This window comes from Mixia osmundae (genome assembly GCF_000708205.1).
Source record: "Mixia osmundae IAM 14324 unplaced genomic scaffold scaffold_2, whole genome shotgun sequence".
NCBI classification, from domain to species: domain Eukaryota; kingdom Fungi; phylum Basidiomycota; class Mixiomycetes; order Mixiales; family Mixiaceae; genus Mixia; species Mixia osmundae.
In genome coordinates this window covers 21,936-44,029 of record NW_014575562.1, presented here as the reverse complement: position 1 = coordinate 44,029, position 22,094 = coordinate 21,936, and the positions used below count along the sequence as shown (strand labels likewise).

Sequence of the window (22,094 nt, the reverse complement as noted above, 5' to 3'; positions counted from 1 at the left end):
TTCCCGCTAATTCGACGAGGCGCGCGACGACGACGACGATCAATCCATCTCGTGACAAGCGATCAACAGGCTCAAGGACAGGCCATATGCACGCTCAGCGACCGTGAGGGCACAATGGAGAGGCTGCAGGGCGATGTGACGGATGCGGAGCAGGCCCTGCTCGAATATCTGGAGCTGAAAGAGGAGCCCATACTATTGTTCTCGTCAGCCCGACAGCATCCATGGCAGAACAGCGCAGCCAAGCGAAGGCTGCGTCGCTCAGAGACCGATATCCTCTCGGCAGCCGTAAAGCCCTACTTGGGCTCGCACATCGATGAGAGTATGACAACGAGCGTCAACGCGTCTGGACGGCCTTGGACATTCGACTATCTCGCAAAGGCTGGCATTCTGCTGGCCACCAGGACGGAGAACGGTCCATCGCCTGCTGCATCTCGTCGTGGGTCACTCGTAGACAGTCTCGGCGCGCGAATGCACGACAGCGGCGAGATGGAAGTCTTGGGAAGCGAGCTCGACCGCCGAATGAGCATCAACAGCACACCGCCATCGATGACGCCCAAGCGGGCAGGCAGATCTGCCAGTGAATCCTATCGCGAGCGCAAAGCGCTTGGACAGAAATTTATGGATGCCTCACTCGATGCCAAGATCCCTATGCACGACTACGACGTTGCGGATTGTACGTTGCCTGGTATAGAGCCCGAGCAGTATCGGCGGTTCTTGTATGACTTCTGGCAGACCGACTGGGCGTCTACAAGCCTGGGCGCTCCCAACACTTGGTCAAACACGCTCAGATGTCTCGTAGACACAATCTTGCTTTCGCCCACGCCGACACTGATGTGCTGGTCTGACGACCTCGTCTGCGTCTATAATTATGCTCACTCGATCTCAATGGGCGCTCGGCATCCTGCCATGCTCGGCACGCCCTACTTTGCGGTCTGGCCAGAGCTATACGACCAGATGGTCCAGATCCTGACCGGCTGCTTCGCTGGCAAAGTTGTTTATTATGATGAGGCGCAGCTCTTTCTGACTGTGCCAAACGGACTCGAGGAACGCTACTTCTCCTACTCAATGATACCTATGCGCACTTGCGAAGGCGTCCCGGCCGTCTTTGTCCCCAATTTCGATACTACCGCTTCAGTTCTTTCGCGTCGTCGAATGAAGACCTTGCATATTCTAGCCGGCGAGACTGCGGATTGCGCCTCACTTGACCAATACTGGGCGCGGATCACCGACACCCTTATTCGACCCGAAATTTGCCTGGACACCCCTTACGCAACCTTTTACACACGTGTAGGCGACAGACCGAACGAATCAGCCGCCGGATTCAAGCTGGCCTTCTCTAACGTTGCCTGTGCCACATTGCCACCTTACCTTGATCTTGCTCTCACGGGCGATAGTGCTGGTCCCCTGCCGGCTGCAGCACTGCTTCTCCAGCCATACCTTCATCGATTACACAAAGGTGAGACAGCAATTGAGCTGGACGATCAGACTTCTCGCACACTATACGCGGGAGTCAAGTGTCCTTCCTTTGGCGACCTCATAGAACGGGTAGTCATCATGGCCATCAGAATCAATTTGGCAGATCCCATCGAGGCAGTCTGTCTTATGTGTCTGTCGACTCGGCGTGATTACGACGAGGCATACGTCGAATTCATCCATCTCATGCGACGTCAGCTATCTGCCGGCACTGCAAGTATCCGTTTAGTTGCGCAAGCCCGCAAACAAGCGGCTCAAGTGCAGGAGAGTCTCACAGAGCGTACTGCCCAATTTATCGAGTCCGAATCGCGCTTTGAAAGCTTTGCTCGTGCATGTCCATCCGGCCTCTTCTTCTCGGATCTCGAGGGCAACATTCTTTTCGCGAATGAGTCGTGGTATGCTATCAGTGGCCATCCTCGAGATGTCTCGCTCAACGAGTGGCACCGCTCCATCCATCAAGGTAAGCTGACTGCGTACGGCATCTACCTGTCTGATCGTTTCGCCCACCAGATGACGTGCAGTTCGGACTCGATGTCTGGGCCACTGCCATCCGGGAGCAGCAGCCAGAGATCAGAATTGAGATCCGATGGACAGGTGCCGAACACAAAGACAGCGAATACGATCGGTGGACTGAGGTACGCTGCTTGTGGTATACAAGCTCGACCGGCGTATCGCTAGGCTATACTGGCTCGGTCGTCGATATTTCCGAGCGTAAGCATCGCGAAGCGCTCACTAAAAGACGGGCAGAAGACGTCCTCTCGCAAAAGCTGGCCCTTACTCGTTTTATCGACAGTCTCGCGCACGAGGTACCTTTTGCGCTCTATCCTCCTCTAAGTACTCAACGGACGTTTCGACAGGTCCGCAACCCCCTATCCGCCGTCACTTTTAGCTGCGCACTGATGCTGGACGACCTCACTCGGCCGAAAGCGAGCTCGGCGCGCGAGGACTTGGAATTAATGGTGCGCGAAGAGATCGAGACGATCTCTCTGTGTGCGCGACATATTCATCGCCTCGTCGACGGTCTCTTGAATCTGTCTAAGATTGAGCACGATCTAATTACTGTCACAAAAACGAGCTTCGAGCCCTTGACAGTGATCAAACAGAACCTTCGCATGTTTGCAGCAGAGATCAAAGCGAAGGATATAGCCCTCACTGTCGTGCCCGGCCCCGGTCTCGCTGCCGATCCCCTGCAGACCTTTCATTCTGATCAGCTGAAGATTGACCAGATTTTCATCAACGCAAGTCTTCTCCCGCTCACGCTACCGCTGAAGCTGACGAGGACCTGACGAGGACTACAGATCATCACCAATGCCATCAAATTCACCAGCAAAAGTGTCACTCGCAAGGTCGACGTCACTGTCGATGTTTCCACAACTAGACCCAAGCTGCCTACACATGCAACGACAGCCCGAGATCAGGCTGATGATGAGTCCGACGGCGACGATACGCGATTTCTTATCGTGCACGTGGCCGACACTGGCTGCGGCCTTTCGTCGGAAGAGATCAGTCGGCTATTTCAACGCTTTGCCCAAGCGAGTCATAGTAGGCCATACACCCGTCTCGAATGCATATCCACTGACACGGCTATCGATGCGCAGGTAGCTCGAGTACGTACGGCGGCTCAGGCCTTGGGCTCTACATCTCAAAGAAGGTCGTCGAAGAAGTCTTGCATGGCCAGATCGGGCTCATCTCAGCTCCTGGCGTGGGTACGACATTCAGCTTCTATGTGACTGGGGCGCGCGGAGAGGCAACAGAAACGCTGCCTCCCCCCTCACCGACGCCCACCTTGCCGTCTCTCTCTGCTTGCTCCACGGATTCCAGCATCATCAGTCTCGTGTCCGCTGGTACGACTGCGGTCGATCTTCCCTCGCCGCCCATCATCGCCGCGGTACCTACCCGCCAATGGAGGATAGTCTTGGCTGAAGACAACAAGATCAATTCAAAGCTATTGACTGCGCTGCTCAAGCGAAAGGGCTGCATGGTCTCGCCGGCTTACGACGGTCAAGAATGCATCGACATTCTTGTTGCTAATCAGCAGGCCCGACAGACTGATCAGGCTTACGATGTCGTCCTCATGGATGCGACTATGCCCGTCAAGACCGGTATCGAGGCTACAATAGAGATCAGACAGCTCGAAGCAGCGGGTAAACTCACGCCACGGATTCCCATCCTTGCAATCAGCGCGAACGCGCGAGGCGAGCAGGTAGACGAGATGCTTGCGGCAGGCATGGACGCAAGGTTGGTAAAAGCTCTAGTGATCAGTGTGCGATGCTGATCTACATGCCTCGCAGCCTCTCGAAGCCGTTCACTATCGACGCGCTGATGTCGACACTAGAGTCATTGATCCCTTCAGTATGAAGCCCAGATCTGCGACACGCTGGCGCTCCTGGATCACACAGCTTATAATCTTGTTGTGACAATAGTCATCTTGCAACCTCCACGCATTGTAAAGTGATCATCGAGCACATTCCGCGCAGGTCAATCGCGAGTCGCGTCCAAGCCGAACGATCGATCGAATGCCCCTCCGCTGACCTGACCGACTTTTGCCAGCAGTATGACAGCAAGCCGTCGACGATGAGCAGCTCAGCGGGGGCCCTCGAGGCTACCCAGCACACGCCTAAGTATTCCAGCGGCCCGAGACGATCAGCAAAGGCGCGCTCGTCTGTGAGAACAGCGCTACCGTTGGTTCTGCTTGGACTGGCCTTTCACCTTGTCTCGCTCTACTCGATCTTTGACATCTACTTTGTCTCGCCGGTCATCCATGTCCAGCGTCGGTTCAGCATCGCAAGCGCCCGTCTGCGCGACGGCGAGGCCGATCTAGCCAGCCGGGACGCTCAAGGATCCAAGGCAGGACTAGCGGATAGACTCGTGCTCATAGTAGGTCAGTCGAGCTCCTATCCCACCGCTCCAACAGTGATGAAAGATCTTTCTCGAGATTTCTAAATGATCAGCCTGCCAGCCGGTGGCCTGACATGATCTCTATACGTTCTTTTTCTCTATGCCTGACTTACTTGCTTCCCTCCTGCGCGACGGGCTACAAACAGCTCATGCTTTGTCCAGGCGACGGTCTGAGAGCAGACAAGCTATTTCAGCTGTATCGGGAGCCAGCATTTGATGCTCTGCCTCCTTTCATACCGGCTTCAACCGACGGCGCGACTGTCTCGGCAGGATGGACAACGCCAGCGCCCTACTTGCGATCACTGCTTACCAGTGGTCAAGCGACCTGGGGAGTCTCGCACACCAGAGTCCCCACAGAATCACGGCCTGGTCATGTAGCTCTCATTGCAGGCATGTACGAAGACGTCTCCGCCGTTACAAAAGGTTGTGGCTATCCTGCGCCTCGTGAACATCACTCACGCTTCTGCGCAGGCTGGAAACTGAATCCAGTCAATTTTGATTCCGTCTTCAATCAGTCATGTCGTGCCTGGGGATTTGGCTCGCCTGACATAGTTCCCATGTTCGAGCACGGAGCAAGTCCCCGTCCGGATGGCCAGCCAAAGATGAAGAGCTTTTGTTATGACGAGTCAGAGGAGGATTTCACCAGCGATGCGACAGCTCTCGATGTGTGGGTGTACAATGAGCTCACCGCGCTGTTCGCAAATGCCTCTGCAGATGCTACTCTCGCCCATCAACTTCGGGAGCCACAGTCTATCTTTTTCCTCCATCTGCTTGGCCTGGACACGACAGGCCACTCTTATCGCCCGCACGGTCCAGAATACTATCACAATATCCGGGTCGTCGACGACATCGTTCAGAAGGTCGAGCAAAAGTTCGCTGATTTCTACGGCGATCGCAAAACCGCCTTTGTCTTTACGGCTGATCACGGTATGAGTAACATTGGCAATCATGGCGATGGAGACCCGGACAATACCCGTACGCCTCTCATTGCTTGGGGCTCAGGCGTCGCTTCGCATCAGCTGGACGGCATACTTGGCGAATGGTCTTTACCTGCATCTACGCGGAACGATGTTGCCCAAGCAGACATCGCTTCGCTCATGGCAGCTCTCGTGGGCATACCGGACCCTGCAAATAGCGCAGGTACGCTCATGACAGACTATCTTGCCGCTGACAAGAAGTACAAGGTGACTGCCGCGCTGGCCAACACGCGTCAGCGCTTAGAGCAGTACCACGTCAAACACGACCTGAAAGCAAAGTCAGCATTGCGGTTCAAGCCTTTCGGCGAACTACCAGACGATGCTACGGACGCGCGTTCAAGCGTCATGCGACTGGCCGCGATCAATGAAGCATTCGATCGTCAAGCATACGACGAAGCAGAGGTCTTACAACGCGAGCTTGCCGACGCAGCACAGTCCGGCTTGGACTACCTGCACCGATACGACTGGCTCTTGTTACGCTCAGTCGTCACGGCAGGCTATGTCGGCTGGATGCTCCTCAGCCTCTTGCATCTTCTGAAGGCATTCGTGCTCGTGGCAGTGCCACCCAATCTTCAGCCAGCATGGAATCTGTCTGCTCTCGCCTCAGCGGGCCTTTTTGCGAGCATCGGCTTGCGTCTTGCCCTCGAAAAGGCCAAATGGACATATTTCCTATATGTTGCCTTTCCGGCCTACTTCTTCACCGCTCTCGCGCGAAACTTGCCCCTAATAAGGTCCGCCTTGAAACGCATCAGCTACGATCAGCTGGCGCAGTGCGGTCTCGCCATGGTAGCAACGGTACTAGTGCTGGAACTCATGCTGCTTGGCTACTTTCGTCGATCCGTCTTCAGCGCGCTCTTCATGCTCATGGGCACCGTGTGGCTTTTTGCAACGACCACAGCCGAATTCCAGGCTGAAATTCGTGGGCTGGGCGGTGCATGGACCGTCTCTTGTCTAGCCGCCAGCGCGTTCACTGTTTTGCCGGTCGAAAAGGGAGAGAATATGCTACTCATATGGCTGGGAGGCCTCGGTTTCGCCGCCCTTGGTTTTGCAGCAGCAGCAAAGCGCCCGTCCCCGACCTTGCAATCTGCTGATATAAAGACGCAGCCAGTGGCTAAGGCGACCTTAGACGAAAACCAGACAACCCGATACTACTTGTCCATGCTGACGGCTCTCATCGTAGTAAGCATGTGTGTCACAAGCCTCTCGGCCCACCGCTTGCGCAACAAACAAGGCTTGCCCGTGGTTCTCCAAGCAGCAGGCTGGATTTTGATCGCACTCTCGCTCGCTGTGCTCGTCACAAGCTTACAAGGCCGTCAGCACTACATACAGCGACTTCTACTGCTATGCTTGTCATTCGTGCCGACCTTTGGCCTTCTGTCGATCTCATACGAGACGCTGTTCTATCTGACTTATGCTATCAACCTTGCTCTCTGGCTCGTCCTCGAAACGCGACTGAATGCATATCGACGGCGGCAGAGTCAGCCAGGGGAAAGCAAGCTTGGGTTGACTCATCTCCGCATGGCTGTGTTCTTCCTGCATTATATTCACGTCGGCTTCTTCGGAACGGGCAACATTGCTTCGATCTCGTCATTTTACCTGGAGCCCGTATATCGACTCGTGCCGGTCTTCAATCCTTTCTTAATGTCGGCTCTTCTCATCTTCAAGATTCTGATACCTTTCGTCTTTGCATCGGCAGCTCTGGCAGCATTGCAAAGGACGCTCGGCCTGCCAGCCTACTCCATCAGCTTGCTAGCTCTTTCGATCAGCGATGTGTTGACGATGTCATTCTTCTATCTCATCAAGACTGAGGGAAGCTGGCTAGAAGTCGGTACGAGCATCAGTCATTTCTCCATCGCAAGCCTGCTACTCGTGTTCATCGGCCTGCTCTCAGTGCTCGGGCAATTGATCATGGCTCATGCACGCTACTAGGCTGCTCGAAAGCATGCACTGATCATACACTAGCGAGCATATCGCCCACAGAGGCCCAGTAGCTCTCATCAACGCGCTGCTGAATCTCTTCGCGCGTGAGCCAGGCAAAGTCGCCTTTGCTGGCCTGCCCACGCAGGATGCGATAGGGCAGAAAGAATGTCTGCAATATCGTCAGCTTGACCGTCGGAGACTGACTAGTAGCTACCTTGTCAGAGCCCGTAGAATGCACACCGACGGGTACGCCCGCTATTGGCCAGACGTCCATATTCAGGCCAGCCTCAGTCTCGAGTTTGACCAGGGCCGCTTCTCTCAACGAAGCTGCTGTATCGACTGGACCTCGTGCTGATGCAGACGTCTCAGTGCAGCTGCAAATTTGAAAGGCTGAACTCACGGAATCGCCAGGTTGTGCCTTGCTTGAGCAGCAAGTAGACCGTCCTCGTCACTTGACGCTCGAGCGATCTCTCATTCTGCTTCTCCGCCCTCGCCAAGCGCTCATCTCTTGCTGCATGAATCGCAGACGGCACTGGGTCCTCTCCTGTCTTGTCTGCTTGCACAAACGTCTTTTCGGCTGCAGAGCCCTGGCGGAAGTAGAATGTAGGATCGAAAGGTTTGGCGAGGGCTGCTTGTATCTTGCGATGATAGGCGTAGTATGCCTCTTCAAAGGGCGAGAGCGCGGGCAGCATCAGAGGTGGCCGCGAGACAAGAGCAGATGCAAGAATCTTTGCAGGCTCGCTGTCCGCCGACGAACGCGATTCTGCTGCTGCTTCTGTTGCATAGCGTCTCTGACTCCGGCGTGATGAGAAGCGTAGAGCCTGTCCGCAGGTGCAGCGCAGCGTCATTGCTGGCAATCGACGGACTTCGCTTCGCCGGCAAAGCACTCGAGGCATCTTGATGGTGTCAGTCGAATTTATTCAAATGTACATCACACTTTGCTCCTTCAGCTTCAGCCACGGATTGCTGATAACCCCCCTGCTTCGCCATGTTCTCACCCGTACGGACGCTCCTCTTCCTCGGACTCTTTCTCGCTCGACATGGGTCTGCTCAACTCGAGATGCCGCACGGCGAGGACTCGCAGCAGTATGTCGTCAAATGTAAATACCAAGCGCTGGCTTGTCCCCGCGAGACGGCCTTTCAAAGTGTCGACAATCAGTGTGCGTCTGCTTGAGTGGAGACCGCTCCCTGCGGCTGAGTAGCCTTGCCGGGAACAGCGACACTTGGCTTCATCCTTGTTCGACCCAAGGGAGAAGACAACATCGTTACCACCTTCTTTCTAGAGGAAAACGTCACTCTCAAAGGCTCGACGAGAGATTATGAACCAGATCAGCAAGGCATCGCCCTGCGAGCAGAGCGAGAGCTCACCCAAGGCACGCCTGATTTGCGCAAATGCTGCCGCATCGTCTTCTTCGCTGGGTAGCTGTGCCGACTCGTCTTCCTTGCCGAGCTGACTGCTAGGCTAGCATGCGACCCTCGGTCGTCCAACGTTAGTCACATTGGAGCCGTAAGCCCTTCTCGCCTCGAGACTGACCTTCATCGCAGACAAGCTCGGCAGAGTCACAACTTTCGCGCATCTGATGTGCATGTCTGATTTTGAGGGTTGCTCGGAGGACATGCTCAAGCGACACGACCTCGAGCATGGCCAGGAGTTGCCATGCTGGGTCCACGAGATGGAGTGCTTGGACTTTTCGTCCTAGGCCGGCAGAGCTTGCAAAGTCACATGTACAGATGTATGCAATCCAGCACAACGTCTATAGCTTGCTCTGCCTGCCTTGTGCGGCGACCTTGGCCTGGAACGTCTTGCTGACATTGAGCCGAGAGATCTTGCCGGTTGCTGCCTTTGGGATTGCATCGACGAGAAAGATACGCTCGGGTACCTTGAACTGCATCAACTATCAGCAGAGCCCGTACAGGGGTGGCGAAGCATACTTTGCTAATCTTTCCAGCTGCTGCTGTTTGTATGCTTTTGGCGTCCAACTTGCTGCCGTCCTTCAACACAAGGGCTGCCCAGACAGTCTCGCCGTACTTTTCATCGGGCACACCAAATGCGACTGCCTCGGCAACGCCATCGACGGCGAGTAAGGCGGCATCGATCTCGAGCGGACTGAGTTTCTCACCCCCTCGGTTGATAAGCTCTTTGATTCGCCCCGTCAGGAAGAGATAGCCCTCGGAATCCAGTCGGCCTCTGTCACCTGTCCTGAAGAAGCCATCGGCGGTGAATGACTCCTTGTTGGCCTTTTCGTTGTTGATGTAGCCCGTGGTCACGTTGAGACCTTTGATGCATACCTCGCCCTCGGGCACATCCATGCCGTGATCATTCAGTGTGCGGATGGCGACGCCTTGACCGACGCCGACGCTGCCCGGCTGTCGCTTGCCAGGTGGTAAGGGATTGCTCGTCATCTGATGTGCGGCCTCCGTCATGGCATACGCTTCGAGGACAGGTGCGCCGAATGTCTCCTCGATCGCGTGGAAAGTCGTGGGTGATAGAGCGGAGGAGCATGACCGTATAAACCGTAGTTTGGGCAAGTTGTCGGGTAGCTTTGTCTTGAGAAGGATTTGGTGTATCGTCGGTACAGCGGTATAATAGGTACATTTACTCTCGATGAGCTCCGGCCAAAATGTCGCAGCAGAGAACTTTGGAGGAACGACGGCAGATGCGCCGGCATAGATGGGAGCAAGGAAGCCCGCTAAAAGACCATGAACATGAAAGAGTGGCATGACGAGGTAAGATCGGTCTGCTTCAGTGAGAGCATATGTTCGTTTGATATTCGACATTGTCGTCAGCAGGTTACGATGCGTCAGGGGCACGGCCTTTGGACGCCCTGTCGTGCCTGAAGTATGCAAGATGAGGGCCACGTCATCATCTTTGGGCACAGCAGCCGCAGATGCAGATGGGACGGGCTTGCCGTCTGACGTGAGCGCGACCCTGAGAGGCTGACGGCGCAGATCGACTGAAACCTCGAGCACTTTCGTGGCTAGCGCTCTGGCAGCTTGGACAGCCTCCGTGTTGGCTTGGATTGCGCCGGCGGGCACGATCAGCAAGCGGCTCTTTGTGTCCTGAAGATAGAAATCAACTTCTGAAGTCTTGTAGGCCGGGTTGAGGGGCGCAGCAATGCTGCGGTTGAGTCCGACAGCGAGAAAGGCGATGACAAAGTCGAGCGAGTTAATGAGGCTCATAGAAATCACATCACCCGGCTGAGTGCCTGCACCGGATAGCTGACTTTGGAAGGAGGTTATGAGCTCAGCTAGTTCGTGGTGCGAGACCGTACGAGCGTTGACACCCGTTGCCGAACGAGGCAGTACGATAGCCGGCCTGTCATCGTGCCTGACCAAGCTGGCGAATGTCGTCATCGTCTGTCGAGCCGTTGATGAGAGGATCGATTTTGTCCGCGCATTCTGCTCCTTATATATATAAGAGGGCGACAGACGTCACTACTCTGCCCATGGCCATGGCTACAACGGACCCAGGTCAAGACTGGGAGGCCTATCAGAGCTCCATCAGTCAGGTCATCAAGCCGGCAACAGTAGCGGCACGGCAGCTCAAGGACGTAGCCTACTGCCGTACAGTCTCTGATCGTTTTGCAAGCGACGCCCATTCTGCCTCTCGGCATGTCCTTGAACTCACCAACAAGCTGCTTGGCCTGGTCAGATCATCGCTGCACGAAGAATCTTCAGATGAGCTGCAGGACATTGACGATGTCACCGACCGCTTTGAGAGATCAGTCGTTCATGTCGTCGATCATCTCCTTGAAGCTGCTGTTCGTTCGGCCTCCGCCAACCCAACCACATAGCTCATCTTGCGTGGCTTGTAGGACGCCCAGCTCGATCTCTTGTCCGGCAGACACAAGCCCAAGCCTCTCCAAACTACATCGCAAACCACTGATCAGGTCCACCCACTTTGTTCTCGAATCTGGCTCGCGCTGATCTGCCGAGCTTCGTCAGAGATTGCCCGCCTCACTCATGAATGCCAAAGATCTCGAGAAGCCTCAGATCCACTTCTCGCGGCCTGTCAACAACGCTCGTGGCCAGTTGTTCCGCCCCTTGCTGACAAGCAAGCCTCATGCGCTTGTCGCGTACGACCCTGCTACCTATGACACCAGGCACGCCGTTTAGCTTCGCACACGCGTCGACCTTTTTACTGACCGCACTGATGACAGCGAGAGCAATCCTTACAGCCACGAGATCGAAGCCCTCCCTCTCCTCGCCTCGCCAGATAACCTCCCAAGCGAAATCTCAAAAAAAGCTATAGATTCTTTCTCCTCGACGCCCTTCACTTATGTCGACACAGCAGAGCAACTGGATAGATTGCTGCAAGAGCTCAAGAGACCAGACCATGCAGAGATTGCCATTGATCTAGAACATCACGACTTCCGCTCCTATGTTGGATTCGTCTGCCTCATGCAGATCAGCACTCGCTCCCACGACTGGATCGTGGACACACTCGTCTCCGAGGTCAGAGACCGACTCGAAAGCCTCAACGAAGTCTTTGCAGATCCTGCAAAAGTCAAAGTCATGCACGGAGCGCAGTCCGATGTAATCTGGCTTCAACGCGATTTTGGGCTATACATCGTGAATCTCTTCGATACCTATCATGCCACCGTCGTTCTCTGTACGTCTTCCTCGCAAATCTCAGACCCTGCGACCTAATGATCGTACAGCCTACGGCCAGCGATCGCTGGCTTCTTTACTGACAAAATATACCCACTTTGTGCCGGACAAGCGGTATCAGCTGGCAGATTGGCGCCTGCGTCCATTGCCTCAAGAGATGATTGACTACGCTCGCTCGGATACGCACTACCTCTTGAACATCTATGATCATCTACGTAGAGCCCTCATTGCTACCAAGCTCGACCCAACGCCGGAGCACGCACTCGACGGCAGCGAAACGTTGCTCCAGCGTGTCGATCGCCGCTCACGTATCGTCGCGAGCCAAGCGTATCATGGATCAGACTACGATTACGAGAGCGGACTCGGAGCAAATGGCTGGCGAGGACTCGTCCGTGTCATGAACAAAGGTGCAGAATATCGAGTCAACCTGGCTAAGGGCGAGACAAGCTCAGGCAGAGGGCCAGAGTTTGCCGCTTTCCGGGCAGCTCACAGTTGGCGCGATCAGCTGGCCCGCGAGCTTGACGAGTCGCCTCGGTATATCATGTCCCATCACCTTGTGTGCCGGCTGGGAACCGTCAGGCCTACACGGCCTGCGGACGTGCTAGCTTGCTGCAGCGTAGCTTCACAGACGGTCCTGAGGCGTGCCTCAGAACTCGCTCAAGTCATCAAAGCTGCCCTCGATACGCCGCAGGCCACAGAAGTCTCCTCAAGATCGACACTAGAGTCAATCTCTGCGCTCGTCGCCAGTCCGAGTGAACCGCGCATCCGCCAGGTTCTGCCAGAAGTTTGGCCTCCTATGCCAGTGCCGATGAACGATGGTGCAAGCCGTTTCTATACGACGTTGCGCACGCAGGATTCTACACCAGCTCAGAAAGCCGTCGCGAATATTCAGCGCACTATTTCGGAGCAACTCTTTGCCATGCATTCGACGGCGATCCTGGTCCCTGTCAGCTCTGGGGAGTCACGGGTGGAGGAAGCCATCGCAGCGTCTGCAGCCTCATCGAGCGATGACAGCGACGACGTATTACACATCTCCGAAACAGTCAGGCAGGAGAAGACAAACGCGTGTCAGAAGAGAGCGCGGCCAGATGCCCCGGCCACGCCAAAGGGCGAGATCCGACCGAAGCAAAGCAGAGCACAGTCGAAGAAGGAGCATATCAAAGTAGAGCCATATGATTATTCAAAGAGCAAGTCTGTCCTCGAGGGATACAAAGAAGAGGCTTTCGATGTGCAGGCAATGCGCGCCGCCAAGAAGAGCAAACTCGATCAGGCATCAATAGAGACGCCGGCATTCCGTCGCCAGCCAAAGGCGCTGACGCTGGACAAACAGAGCGGCAACAAGAATGTGACGTTTCAGAAGTAGCAGGCGCTGTTGTTGTGAACTATAGTGCATGAGCATGCGAATACAACATTGTCCCAAGTGACTATGTAGGCTTTCCTTTCAGGACCTCGTCTGCCTTGCCCGATTGGAGATCATCAATGATCTTGCCGCCGGGTGGACCCTCTTGGACAGCTTCGATGCTGCCTTGAAGACCGTACGTCTGGTACATGTGAGTGAGCACCCCGCCGCCAGCTCCGAGGGATGCGCCGCCAAGGAGGCAGTAGAGCACATTGGCACGTCTCATGAAGAGCGTCGTCGTGAGAAGTGAGCCGATGATGCTACCGATGAGCGTCCAGTCGTCCACTTGAGCCTGCGAGCGGTTGGATCTTAGCCTCTGAACACGATCTGCCAGTGCAACATCGTCAAAGTTGCGCGCCCGTCCGTAATACAGACCAGCGCCGCCTGCAGCGCCGACAAGCGAAGCAATCGCGTTGCCCCTCAGGAACCGATTGAGTGAGAAGGTACGCCTGTAGAGTTGCGTGGCCAGCAGAAGAGGTGGAACTGCAATGACCGTCCCTTGTACGACTTTGATCGCTGCATGCCTGTCTTGACGAGTGAGATCGTGCATCAATCAGTCGCCCGTCTGCACACACCTCATGAGATACTGAGCATCAGCCTGTGCCGCCATGCTGCGTTCGCGTGACATCTCGGATCGCCTGTTGATGTCGCAGTCGCGCAGATTTGTGGAGCTCAGGAGAAACGAGACAATGACTGGCCGAGCAGGAGGCAAGGCGAAGCCCCTCAAGGCGCCAAAAAAGGAGAAGCGTGTGTTCGGTGTTGAGAGCCTCACGTCGTCCTTGCTGACAGACTTGCGTACAGGTGAAGAAGATGAAGATGATCTTGCTTTCAAGGCAAAGCAAAAGGCTGATGCTGCTGCGACCAAGGAGGCTGCCGTAGGCCGCCGAGCGTACTCATGCTGCACGCACTGACGTGGCCCTGCAGCTGAGAGCTGCCAAAGGCGGTCCTATGGGCGGCGCTGGCATAAAAAAGTGGGCTTGCAATATGCACTATAGCGCCCGATGCTCATGAGGTCAAGCAGGTCGGGCAAGAAGTGAATGACAGAGCTTGTGCATATCACGGAATGTATGCATATTATAGACGCAGTGGCGGGCGACCTTGCACGTAAATTTCTCCCAGCACACTGTTTTCGCGCACAATGAACGCGTCACGTCCTTCGCTCACGTCCTGGCCTTCTTCCGTGATGCCGAGAGCGAGTACACGCAAGCCGCCGAGATGGTGTAGACCCGTCTCAGTCGGTAGGTAAGACAGCTCGACGACACGGATGACGGTCTCATCGTTTCCAAGCTCGATAGGCTCGACTTCGATAAGCGATGGACCCAGGGCAATGACGGTCGACGAGGGCTCAATACTTCCAGTGTATCCAGCGCGCCGGTTGATTGGCTCAGGCGCCGGGAGAACAATGTCAGCGCCTGCATGAGAGACGACGGCTGCAGACGTTGCGGCCTGCAGGAGTGCATCGCGAGCGTACGGATCGATTTGCGCACTGCGTCGCCTCAGACTCTCAGGTGTACTGACATCCGCGCTAGCTCGTCGGGATGGTGCTCCAGATGTCAGATCAGCCAGAAGTGAAGCTGGCGCCAGTCGACTCCGCATCGGTGGTGCCGGACTCGCAGGCGGATCAGCCTCCGAAAGCAGAACAGACTGCCGTGCTTTATCGCCTGCAGCTGCAGTGGTATCCGCCGGACTGCTCAGGGACACAGGTCTGACATGTTGAAGCGCGAGGACGACGACTCGACGCTGACCGGCCCTGTCGCGGACACGCAGGCTGAGGCGCACTTGAAATGGTGTATGTATAGTGAGCGGCTCAACGGGTAGCTCGATCGAGACATCGAATGTAAGCCCGGAGACGTCTGGTCCTTTGGCTTCGGTCGCATCCGACTTGCGAGCGCTGTTTGCAGACTGGGGCGAGACTACCGTAGCGCTTTTGCTCGCTGCAATGGCGTGTTCGTCATGCATGGCATAGCTTCCAGGAGCACTCAGTATGGCTGGAGCCTGCATTCTTCGCGTCAGCTGACTCGTCTGGAGCTTGCCGCCCTCGCCATTGGGCGTACGCCAGACAATATTGAGTCTGCCGAGGTTCATCTGTCCGTTGACCTTGCCACTCTCGAAGACCGGAGAAGGAGTCACGGCCGGGCTGACGATGTAAAGGTACTGCCTGATGTCCCCGGGCGATAGCAGAGCTGCCTCGTTGTCAAAGATGGACGAGTTCGCGTCGACGAATGTTAGCCCTTGGGATGGCTCGAAGCGCATCTGCTCAAAGACGAGAGGAGCTGAAGTCATGTTCTGAATCTGCAGCTCGAGATAGGCAGTCTCTCGCTGATTCTTGTCAAGCAAAGCCGTCACCGATTTGGCCATGTGTATCTTCGTCTTCACACTGAGCGGGTTGGACATTGAGAATTTGAACGACTTTTTGAGCACACGCTGACTTGCTCCCAGTTCTGGGGCGAAGCCTTGCTGGGACCCTTCGGCTACAGTATACGAGACAGTGCAGACGAGTGAGTGCACGCCAATCTCTTTGAGCTCGTGCCTGACGACGGTCTCGAGGCTTTCGCGTGGCTTGAGCAGACCCGAGCGTGTCTCTGCTAGTGTCCACCTGTTCTGGGCAGTCTGCATCTCAACTTTGAGATTGACCCCCGTTATGGGGCTGTCTTGATCGTTGTGTACAGCGAGATAGCCATTGAAGGTCTCTCCCAGGTAGATCTGTCCGAACACAGAGGAGAGGGCGAGCAGAGGAGCTGCCGAGAAGTCACAAAATTGCGCTACATCTTGTCGAAGGAGACTATTGCGGGCGCCGAGCAGGTCGACGGCATCCTTGTCGATGTAGATAGTGTCCTCCTTGGCTGCGCTCGGCCGGAGCAGCCTGAGCACTCGCACACTGAGCGGATGGGCTTCGGTCATGCTGCTCTCCTGGGATCACTCGTCAGCCGGTGGGTGTCATCGGCTGGAGAGCGCTCCACACACTGCCATGTCTGGCCAGTCTGGGGCAGTCTTGAGCCTGACTTTGAGCTCTTGCGTTCGGGTTTTGGAGAGCCGGAGCTGCTTTGCCGAGCGATGGAGGGCCAAGTACGAGAAGTGCGCAGCTGTCTGATGCTTGCCTCACATTGACCTCACCACGACAGAGCTAGTTGCTTGGCTTTCTGAGTGCGCCGCAGATAGAAATACGAAAAGCGGCGCTCGAAGCGGTGACAGGCTTCACTCCCTCCTCTCAGCCACTGCGCAAAGTCATACTAGCATCCCCGACGGCGATCGATGCTCTCGGACGAATCGCTCGAGAAGATGCAGCAGCGCTCGCGCACGACGCCCTCAAGGCACTCATCAACCTGTCCGATCAAGAATCTGTGCAACGCCAATGCGGCAACCCCGTCATGCTCAGCTGGATCGTTCGTACGATCGTGGTCAGTGATGATGACGATGATGATGACATCCGAGTGTTCGCTCATGATTTGTCCCCCAGTCGAGGACAGCTTTGCTGGCCGATCTCGCGTGCATGCTGCTCTCAAATCTTACCAAGTCTGAGACTGTGGCAGCAAGCCTGTGCAAACTCACGCTGCCTTCGACATCACCTCAGACGTCCGGCGATCCAACTCGCGCGCTTGAGCAGCTCGTGCAAGTCTTCTTGCTCGGTGACGACAAGACATACAACCCACACGCGACTTATGACTTCCTCGCCAGCGTCGTCGCCAATATATCTCTGGTATGATCATCCCACGGGTCTCGTGGTCATGTCTGATAGGTCTGCGAAGCTACCCGCCGGTCGTCTTGCACTCTTGAGGCTTCAACCAGGCCAGCCAATTCCTTCTGGCAAGGATCTTTCGGACGTTCCGCTTACCAAGCTGGCTGTCTTCACCGAACATGCAAGCACGATCAGACGAGGCGGCGTCGCTAGTATCATCAAGCAAGCAGTCGGACGCTTTCCGAGGTCTACGCTTACGTACATATGCAGGAACTGTTGCTTTGTCAAAGAAGCACATGGCGCGCTTCTGGACGAATCGTCCGTCAACATGCTTCCAAAGGTCTTGCTACCGCTCTGTGGCAATGAGGACTATGACTTGGACGTAGGTAGTTTCGCTGACCCTGTTCACAAATGCTCACAACACAAGGCAGGACTTGGAAAAGTTCCCCACCGAGATCCAGCTGCTCTCCTCCGACAAGACTCGCGAGCCAGACCCGTACATTCGACTCACTCACGTCGAAACCTTGCTCCTGCTCTGCACGACCCTGACGGGCCGCGAGCATTTGCGGCAGAAGAATGCCTATCGCGTCGTCAAAGTCCTGCACGAATCCGAGCAGGACCACGAGGTCGGCATGATGCATTCGCGTCTTTGGTATGCTGACATCACAAATAGGTCGCGGAAGCGGTCGTCAGGCTGGTCAATCTGCTTATGCGCGACGAGGGCCCAGACACTCGCATAGAAGCTGTGCCAGAAGTGGTCGGCTCTGCGACAGTAGAACATGAGGAAGAGGACGAAGATCTTGCGATAGAAGTCCTCTAAAACTCCTGCATGGTGTTGTTGTCAACATACTAGACGTTCACGTCTGCAAGCTGCGTCTTGGGAGTCGCCGACCTCATGGGTGCTTGCTTTGTCCGAATTTGAGTCGCTTGCTCATAAGCGTAACCATATTTCAACAGCTTAGCCTCGCTATAAGCCGTCCCGACAAACGTGATCCCAAAAGGGACCCCCGGCCCAGGATATATGGGTAAGCCATGCTCCCTCTCCTCGTCGGTCTGCTCCAAAGGTCTTGTATCCTCGGACATGAAGCCGCAGGGAATGCTGATCAAAGGATAGCCCGCTAAGCCAGGCAATACACGGATGCAAGAGTCGCTTGGCGCAATCAATGCGTCAAGATTGTATTTCTTGAGCGTCGCATCGATACCCTTCAGCCGCGCTATCTCGTAATTCGATGCCAATTGCGTCAGGTAAGCAGGATCGTCCATTTCTTGAGCATTCTCCACAGCTTTGATGAAGCTGTATGCACCGTCAGTACGCTGCAGATAGCTGGAGCAAGTGACCGAGGACGCACTGTGCCTGGCTCGCTCGACAGGCTGGCAATTCTTCGCTCGCATGTGAGCTGTTGAAGGACACAATGTCGCGCAGGGTATTGATACCGGGCGGCCGAGTGGCTAGGAAGTCGATAAAGGAGTTTATGCCATTGCACATCTCTGCGGGTGAAAGTGCAAAGAGAGCGTCTTCGAGAACTTCGAGGTCTTTCTTGCTTTCGCTGCAGATAAGCTCGGCCGGATCGACCAGGGTGGCACCCAGTTTAGGGAAGACAGACGCAATTTGCTCGTTATACATATCAATCATAGACTGCGGAAAGTCATTGTCGGCGGATGCGTCGGTGTAAACACTGCGCAAGACGCCAATACGAGCGCCACTGAGGCCATCCGCCGTCAGCGCCTTGAGATAATCAGGCGGCGTGTCGGGCTGGTCAAGCGAATGCTTGTCATCATCATCTTTGCCAACGATTGCTTGCAAGAGGATGGCCGAATCACGCACTGTGCGTGTCATCGGACCCGGCGAGTCACAAGAGGCCAGGATAGGAATGCAGCCATAGCGGCTTGTCAGTCCGACGGTCGGCTTGATGCCAACGACGTTGCACCTTCCAGCGGGCATACAGATTGATCCGCAAGTCTCTGATCCCAGAGCTAGAGCTGCAAGGCCAATAGCCATACCAACACCACTACCAGAGCTTGAGCCGCAGACATCGCCTCTCTCATGGTAGGGCGAAGTACACTGTCCGCCTCGGGCGCTCCAGCCATTGGGCATCTTTTCACCCCTTCCGTTGGCCCACTCGGTGAGATTGGCAGTGGCAAGCATGATAGCCCCTGCCGACCGTAGCTTGGCCACAATGGTCGCATCGGCCGAAGTGATACCTCCTTCGAGGGCTAAGGATCCCGCGGTCGTTTGAACACCTTTGGTCGGTCTGAGCGCGATGTTGTCCTTTACAAGTACCGGGATACCGTCGAGAATGCCGAGCGACTTGCCAGCTTTTCGACGTGCATCAGATTCTTCAGCCTCCTTGAGAGCAGCCTCTGTCGGCACATCGATGACTGCATTGAGGTGCCTCGTCTCCTCGATCCTGGCGAGATAGGCCTTGCATAGCTGGACTGCAGTGATGTCGCCACGATCGAGACATTGGTGTAATTGCTCGACGGTTGCCTCGAGCAGGTCGATCTTGGTCATCGATAAGCGAGTGGCTGCTGCTGTTGCGCCTCCGCCGTTCGACTGCATGACAAATCGCGATGACGATGATGATCGGTCTATCATTTTTCAGCGACTGTCGCTCCTTGCCGTGTCGGAGTTAAAAAGTCGAACGAAACCAGGCGAGTCCGGCGTGTCGGCGCTAGCGAGGCCGACTTATAAAGGCCTCCACCGCCCAACCTCGTCTTCGTCGACCTTTGCATACATCGGGCCACAGACAAGCCAAGCGCTAAACCCGCGGAGACTATCGCGAACATCTGTTGGCTTGCGCATCTATCAAATTCCTATCACTGCCGACATTCTCAGACTATCAGGCTGAGAAGCAGATAGTCTGACTGGTCGCAGTGCACAGCACTAACGAATCCCTCAGCCACCCCTCACGATCATCTCGCGCTTGCCGCTTCGGTCGATCTGAACACCTCTTAAAGCCGCCGCCGCCGCCGCCGTCATGGTCTGGGACGGCATTGCTCGCAATCACAGCGAGCAGTACTTGCACAACCTACACAGATCTCGCTCCCGAGCGTCCTCTACATCGTCCGGCTATCAGGGCTCCCCCATCGCGCTCACCGGCTCAAACACATCTGCACAATCTGCCACAGGCAGACCCACCCTCACGCGGCCGCTGTCTACCGCTCCACGTCGAGGCTCGGCAATTCCAGAGCATCATGAAGGCGAACAAGCGGGCGAGAAAACCCAGCCACCCTCGTCGTCAGATGACGAGACCGCAGCCGGCGACGATCTAGAGGCCAACAAGGACCATGAGCGCAGGTTGCAGCTCGAGAAGGAAGGCATGGAGCCAGAGGAAGCAGAAGCGCGCGTCAAGCAAGAGGATGCCTTACAAGATGATCCCCATCTCGTCACTTTCATTGGTCGCGAGCATATGGATCCCCATACGTGGAATACTAAGTACCGATGGTTCCTTACCGCTTTTGCCGGTATCCTGGTGCGTCGCCCGTCCATGATGGAGGATCCAGCTGACGCTGCCAAAGGTTCTCAATGCGACCTTCGCGTCCTCTGCACCATCTAATCTGCTTCCCTCGATCGACGCTTATTATGGCGTGTCAGAAGAAGTAGGCGCCTTGCTCATCGCCATCTTCGTCTTGGCGTACTGCGTCGGCCCCTTGGTGTTTGGACCGATGTCAGAAATATACGGGAGAAAGCCGACCTTGATTGCCTCCTTCATCCCCTATACGGCCTGGCAAGTCGGCAACGCACTCGCGCCCAACATTGGTTCCGCAATAGTCTTCCGTTTCCTCGGCGGTTGCTTCGCATCCAGTCCTCTGACAGTCAGCGGAGGGATCATCGCGGATCTGTACGTTCTCCCTCGCCTTTCATGAGGGGGTCCTAATTCTGGCCTTAGATGGGGTCCGAACGAGCGAGGTGTCGCGCTCGCCATTTTCTCCCTCGCGCCCTTTGCCGGCCCGGCCATCGCTCCCATTGTTTCTGGCTTCATGGAGGTCACAGGAACGAGCTGGCGCTGGATATATTGGGTTCTGACAATCTTTGTTCGTGCCCCTCTGGCAGGGAGACCTGTGCTTATATAACGTCTGCAGGCCGGCGTTTGTCTCGTCGGTATCGTCGTTCTACTACCAGAGACGTTTATCCCAATCATTCTCAAGCGAGAAGCAGTAAAAGTCCGCAAGGAGACTGGCGACGAGCGATACCACGCTTCCATGGAACGTCACGAGCCTGAATCGATGGGCCAGAAGCTGAAGCACACACTGCTCAAGCCGCTGATCATGCTATATGAGGAGCCCATGCTTCTCGCTATCACCTTGCTGATGAGCTACGTCTACATGATAATGTATGTACCTCGTCAATAACGCTCACCCATCTGACCCAGCGTCTTGTGATACTGCAGCTATATCCAGTTTGAAAGCATTCCAATCATCATGGGCGAGAATCACGGCCTCACTGCGGGCTTGATCGGCCTTACTTTCCTGCCGATTCCTCTGGGCGGTCTTGCAGCTGTGCTCATCTACGTGTTCTATTTCAACCGGAGATACATTGCCAAAGCAACGGCGCTCGGCGACAAGCCAGTGCCACCGGAGGAACGATTGCTCATTATGATGGCTGCCGGACCGATGCTGGCCGTCTCCTTCTTCTGGATCGGTTTCACCTCATATCCTTCCATCTCAATCTGGTCACCTATCTTCGGAACTGCATTACTCGGCGCTGGTGTGCTTTGGGTCTTCCTTGCAGGCTTCACCTATCTCATCGATTCATACCTTGCTAATGCTGCCTCCGCACTGGCGGCCAACACGGTAATGCGTTCAGCTTTTGGCGCGGCAGCACCCCTGTTCGCCACTCAGATGTATAACAAGCTCGGCATACCCGGCGCAAGCAGTCTGCTCGGAGGCCTGGCGATCCTCTTCATTCCTCTGCCCTTCGTACTGTTCAAGTACGGCCGCGCAATCCGCGCGCGCTCAAAGAATGCCGTCGTCCGCGAGGGCGAATAATTGTATCATGCTTTCACGAGCACTGCTGTGAATAGTGGTCTCGAGGCCAGGCCTGTTGCGAGTGATCTTGTGTGTGGCGAACCGCGTGCCTGACACGTCGATGGTTGTGTCAATTACTGGCTGTCGATGGTAAGGACAGCGGCAGACTGCT

At 55.6% G+C, this 22,094-nt stretch overlaps 11 protein-coding genes across 11 annotated transcripts; 6 read left to right on the top strand and 5 right to left on the bottom strand.

The window, feature by feature from the left end:
* Positions 1-114: 114 nt before the first annotated feature.
* L969DRAFT_92374 (uncharacterized protein) lies at positions 115-7,277 on the top strand (the record flags this gene model as incomplete). Its single annotated transcript, XM_014714293.1, has 9 exons — positions 115-1,933; positions 1,984-2,279; positions 2,331-2,711; positions 2,772-3,015; positions 3,072-3,711; positions 3,765-3,825; positions 4,024-4,354; positions 4,534-4,794; positions 4,843-7,277. The coding sequence occupies 9 exons, from the start codon at positions 115-117 to the stop codon at positions 7,275-7,277; spliced, it is 6,468 nt and encodes a 2,155-aa protein (XP_014569779.1).
* Positions 7,269-8,145, bottom strand: L969DRAFT_84859 (uncharacterized protein). The gene is made up of 3 exons (XM_014714292.1): positions 7,669-8,145; positions 7,483-7,619; positions 7,269-7,437 (listed from the first exon to the last, which is right to left on the bottom strand). The coding sequence occupies exons 1-3, from the start codon at positions 8,114-8,116 to the stop codon at positions 7,300-7,302; spliced, it is 723 nt and encodes a 240-aa protein (XP_014569778.1). The 5' UTR covers positions 8,117-8,145; the 3' UTR covers positions 7,269-7,299.
* Positions 8,143-8,877, top strand: L969DRAFT_84858 (uncharacterized protein). Its single transcript, XM_014714291.1, has 2 exons — positions 8,143-8,428; positions 8,486-8,877. Exons 1-2 carry the CDS (start codon positions 8,257-8,259, stop codon positions 8,689-8,691), a joined length of 378 nt encoding a protein of 125 aa, XP_014569777.1. The 5' UTR covers positions 8,143-8,256; the 3' UTR covers positions 8,692-8,877.
* Positions 8,878-8,985: 108 nt separating this feature from the next.
* Positions 8,986-10,955, bottom strand: L969DRAFT_84855 (uncharacterized protein; the record flags this gene model as incomplete). The annotated part of the gene is made up of 1 exon (XM_014714290.1): positions 8,986-10,955. The coding sequence occupies exon 1, from the start codon at positions 10,620-10,622 to the stop codon at positions 8,988-8,990; it is 1,635 nt and encodes a 544-aa protein (XP_014569776.1). The 5' UTR covers positions 10,623-10,955.
* Positions 10,721-13,242, top strand: L969DRAFT_92370 (uncharacterized protein; the record flags this gene model as incomplete). Its single annotated transcript, XM_014714289.1, has 5 exons — positions 10,721-11,029; positions 11,084-11,158; positions 11,214-11,371; positions 11,429-11,880; positions 11,930-13,242. The coding sequence occupies 5 exons, from the start codon at positions 10,721-10,723 to the stop codon at positions 13,240-13,242; spliced, it is 2,307 nt and encodes a 768-aa protein (XP_014569775.1).
* Positions 13,243-13,303: 61 nt separating this feature from the next.
* L969DRAFT_45689 (uncharacterized protein) lies at positions 13,304-13,906 on the bottom strand (the record flags this gene model as incomplete). The annotated part of the gene is made up of 2 exons (XM_014714288.1): positions 13,304-13,802; positions 13,854-13,906. The coding sequence occupies 2 exons, from the start codon at positions 13,904-13,906 to the stop codon at positions 13,304-13,306; spliced, it is 552 nt and encodes a 183-aa protein (XP_014569774.1).
* Positions 13,854-14,458, top strand: L969DRAFT_286940 (uncharacterized protein). Its single transcript, XM_014714287.1, has 3 exons — positions 13,854-14,025; positions 14,080-14,153; positions 14,203-14,458. Exons 1-3 carry the CDS (start codon positions 13,887-13,889, stop codon positions 14,287-14,289), a joined length of 300 nt encoding a protein of 99 aa, XP_014569773.1. The 5' UTR covers positions 13,854-13,886; the 3' UTR covers positions 14,290-14,458.
* On the bottom strand, positions 14,353-16,423 carry L969DRAFT_21802 (uncharacterized protein; the record flags this gene model as incomplete). Its single annotated transcript, XM_014714255.1, has 3 exons — positions 16,411-16,423; positions 16,243-16,357; positions 14,353-16,188 (listed from the first exon to the last, which is right to left on the bottom strand). Exons 2-3 carry the CDS (start codon positions 16,246-16,248, stop codon positions 14,353-14,355), a joined length of 1,842 nt encoding a protein of 613 aa, XP_014569741.1. The 5' UTR covers positions 16,249-16,357; positions 16,411-16,423.
* On the top strand, positions 16,329-17,953 carry L969DRAFT_614015 (uncharacterized protein). The gene is made up of 7 exons (XM_014714286.1): positions 16,329-16,353; positions 16,407-16,676; positions 16,736-16,975; positions 17,025-17,176; positions 17,225-17,336; positions 17,386-17,580; positions 17,628-17,953. The coding sequence occupies exons 1-7, from the start codon at positions 16,333-16,335 to the stop codon at positions 17,772-17,774; spliced, it is 1,137 nt and encodes a 378-aa protein (XP_014569772.1). The 5' UTR covers positions 16,329-16,332; the 3' UTR covers positions 17,775-17,953.
* L969DRAFT_45691 (uncharacterized protein) lies at positions 17,804-19,550 on the bottom strand (the record flags this gene model as incomplete). The annotated part of the gene is made up of 2 exons (XM_014714285.1): positions 17,804-18,248; positions 18,304-19,550. The coding sequence occupies 2 exons, from the start codon at positions 19,548-19,550 to the stop codon at positions 17,804-17,806; spliced, it is 1,692 nt and encodes a 563-aa protein (XP_014569771.1).
* L969DRAFT_84849 (uncharacterized protein) lies at positions 19,532-22,020 on the top strand. Its single transcript, XM_014714284.1, has 5 exons — positions 19,532-20,427; positions 20,474-20,796; positions 20,845-20,989; positions 21,038-21,288; positions 21,346-22,020. The coding sequence occupies exons 1-5, from the start codon at positions 19,933-19,935 to the stop codon at positions 21,941-21,943; spliced, it is 1,812 nt and encodes a 603-aa protein (XP_014569770.1). The 5' UTR covers positions 19,532-19,932; the 3' UTR covers positions 21,944-22,020.
* Positions 22,021-22,094: the final 74 nt, after the last annotated feature.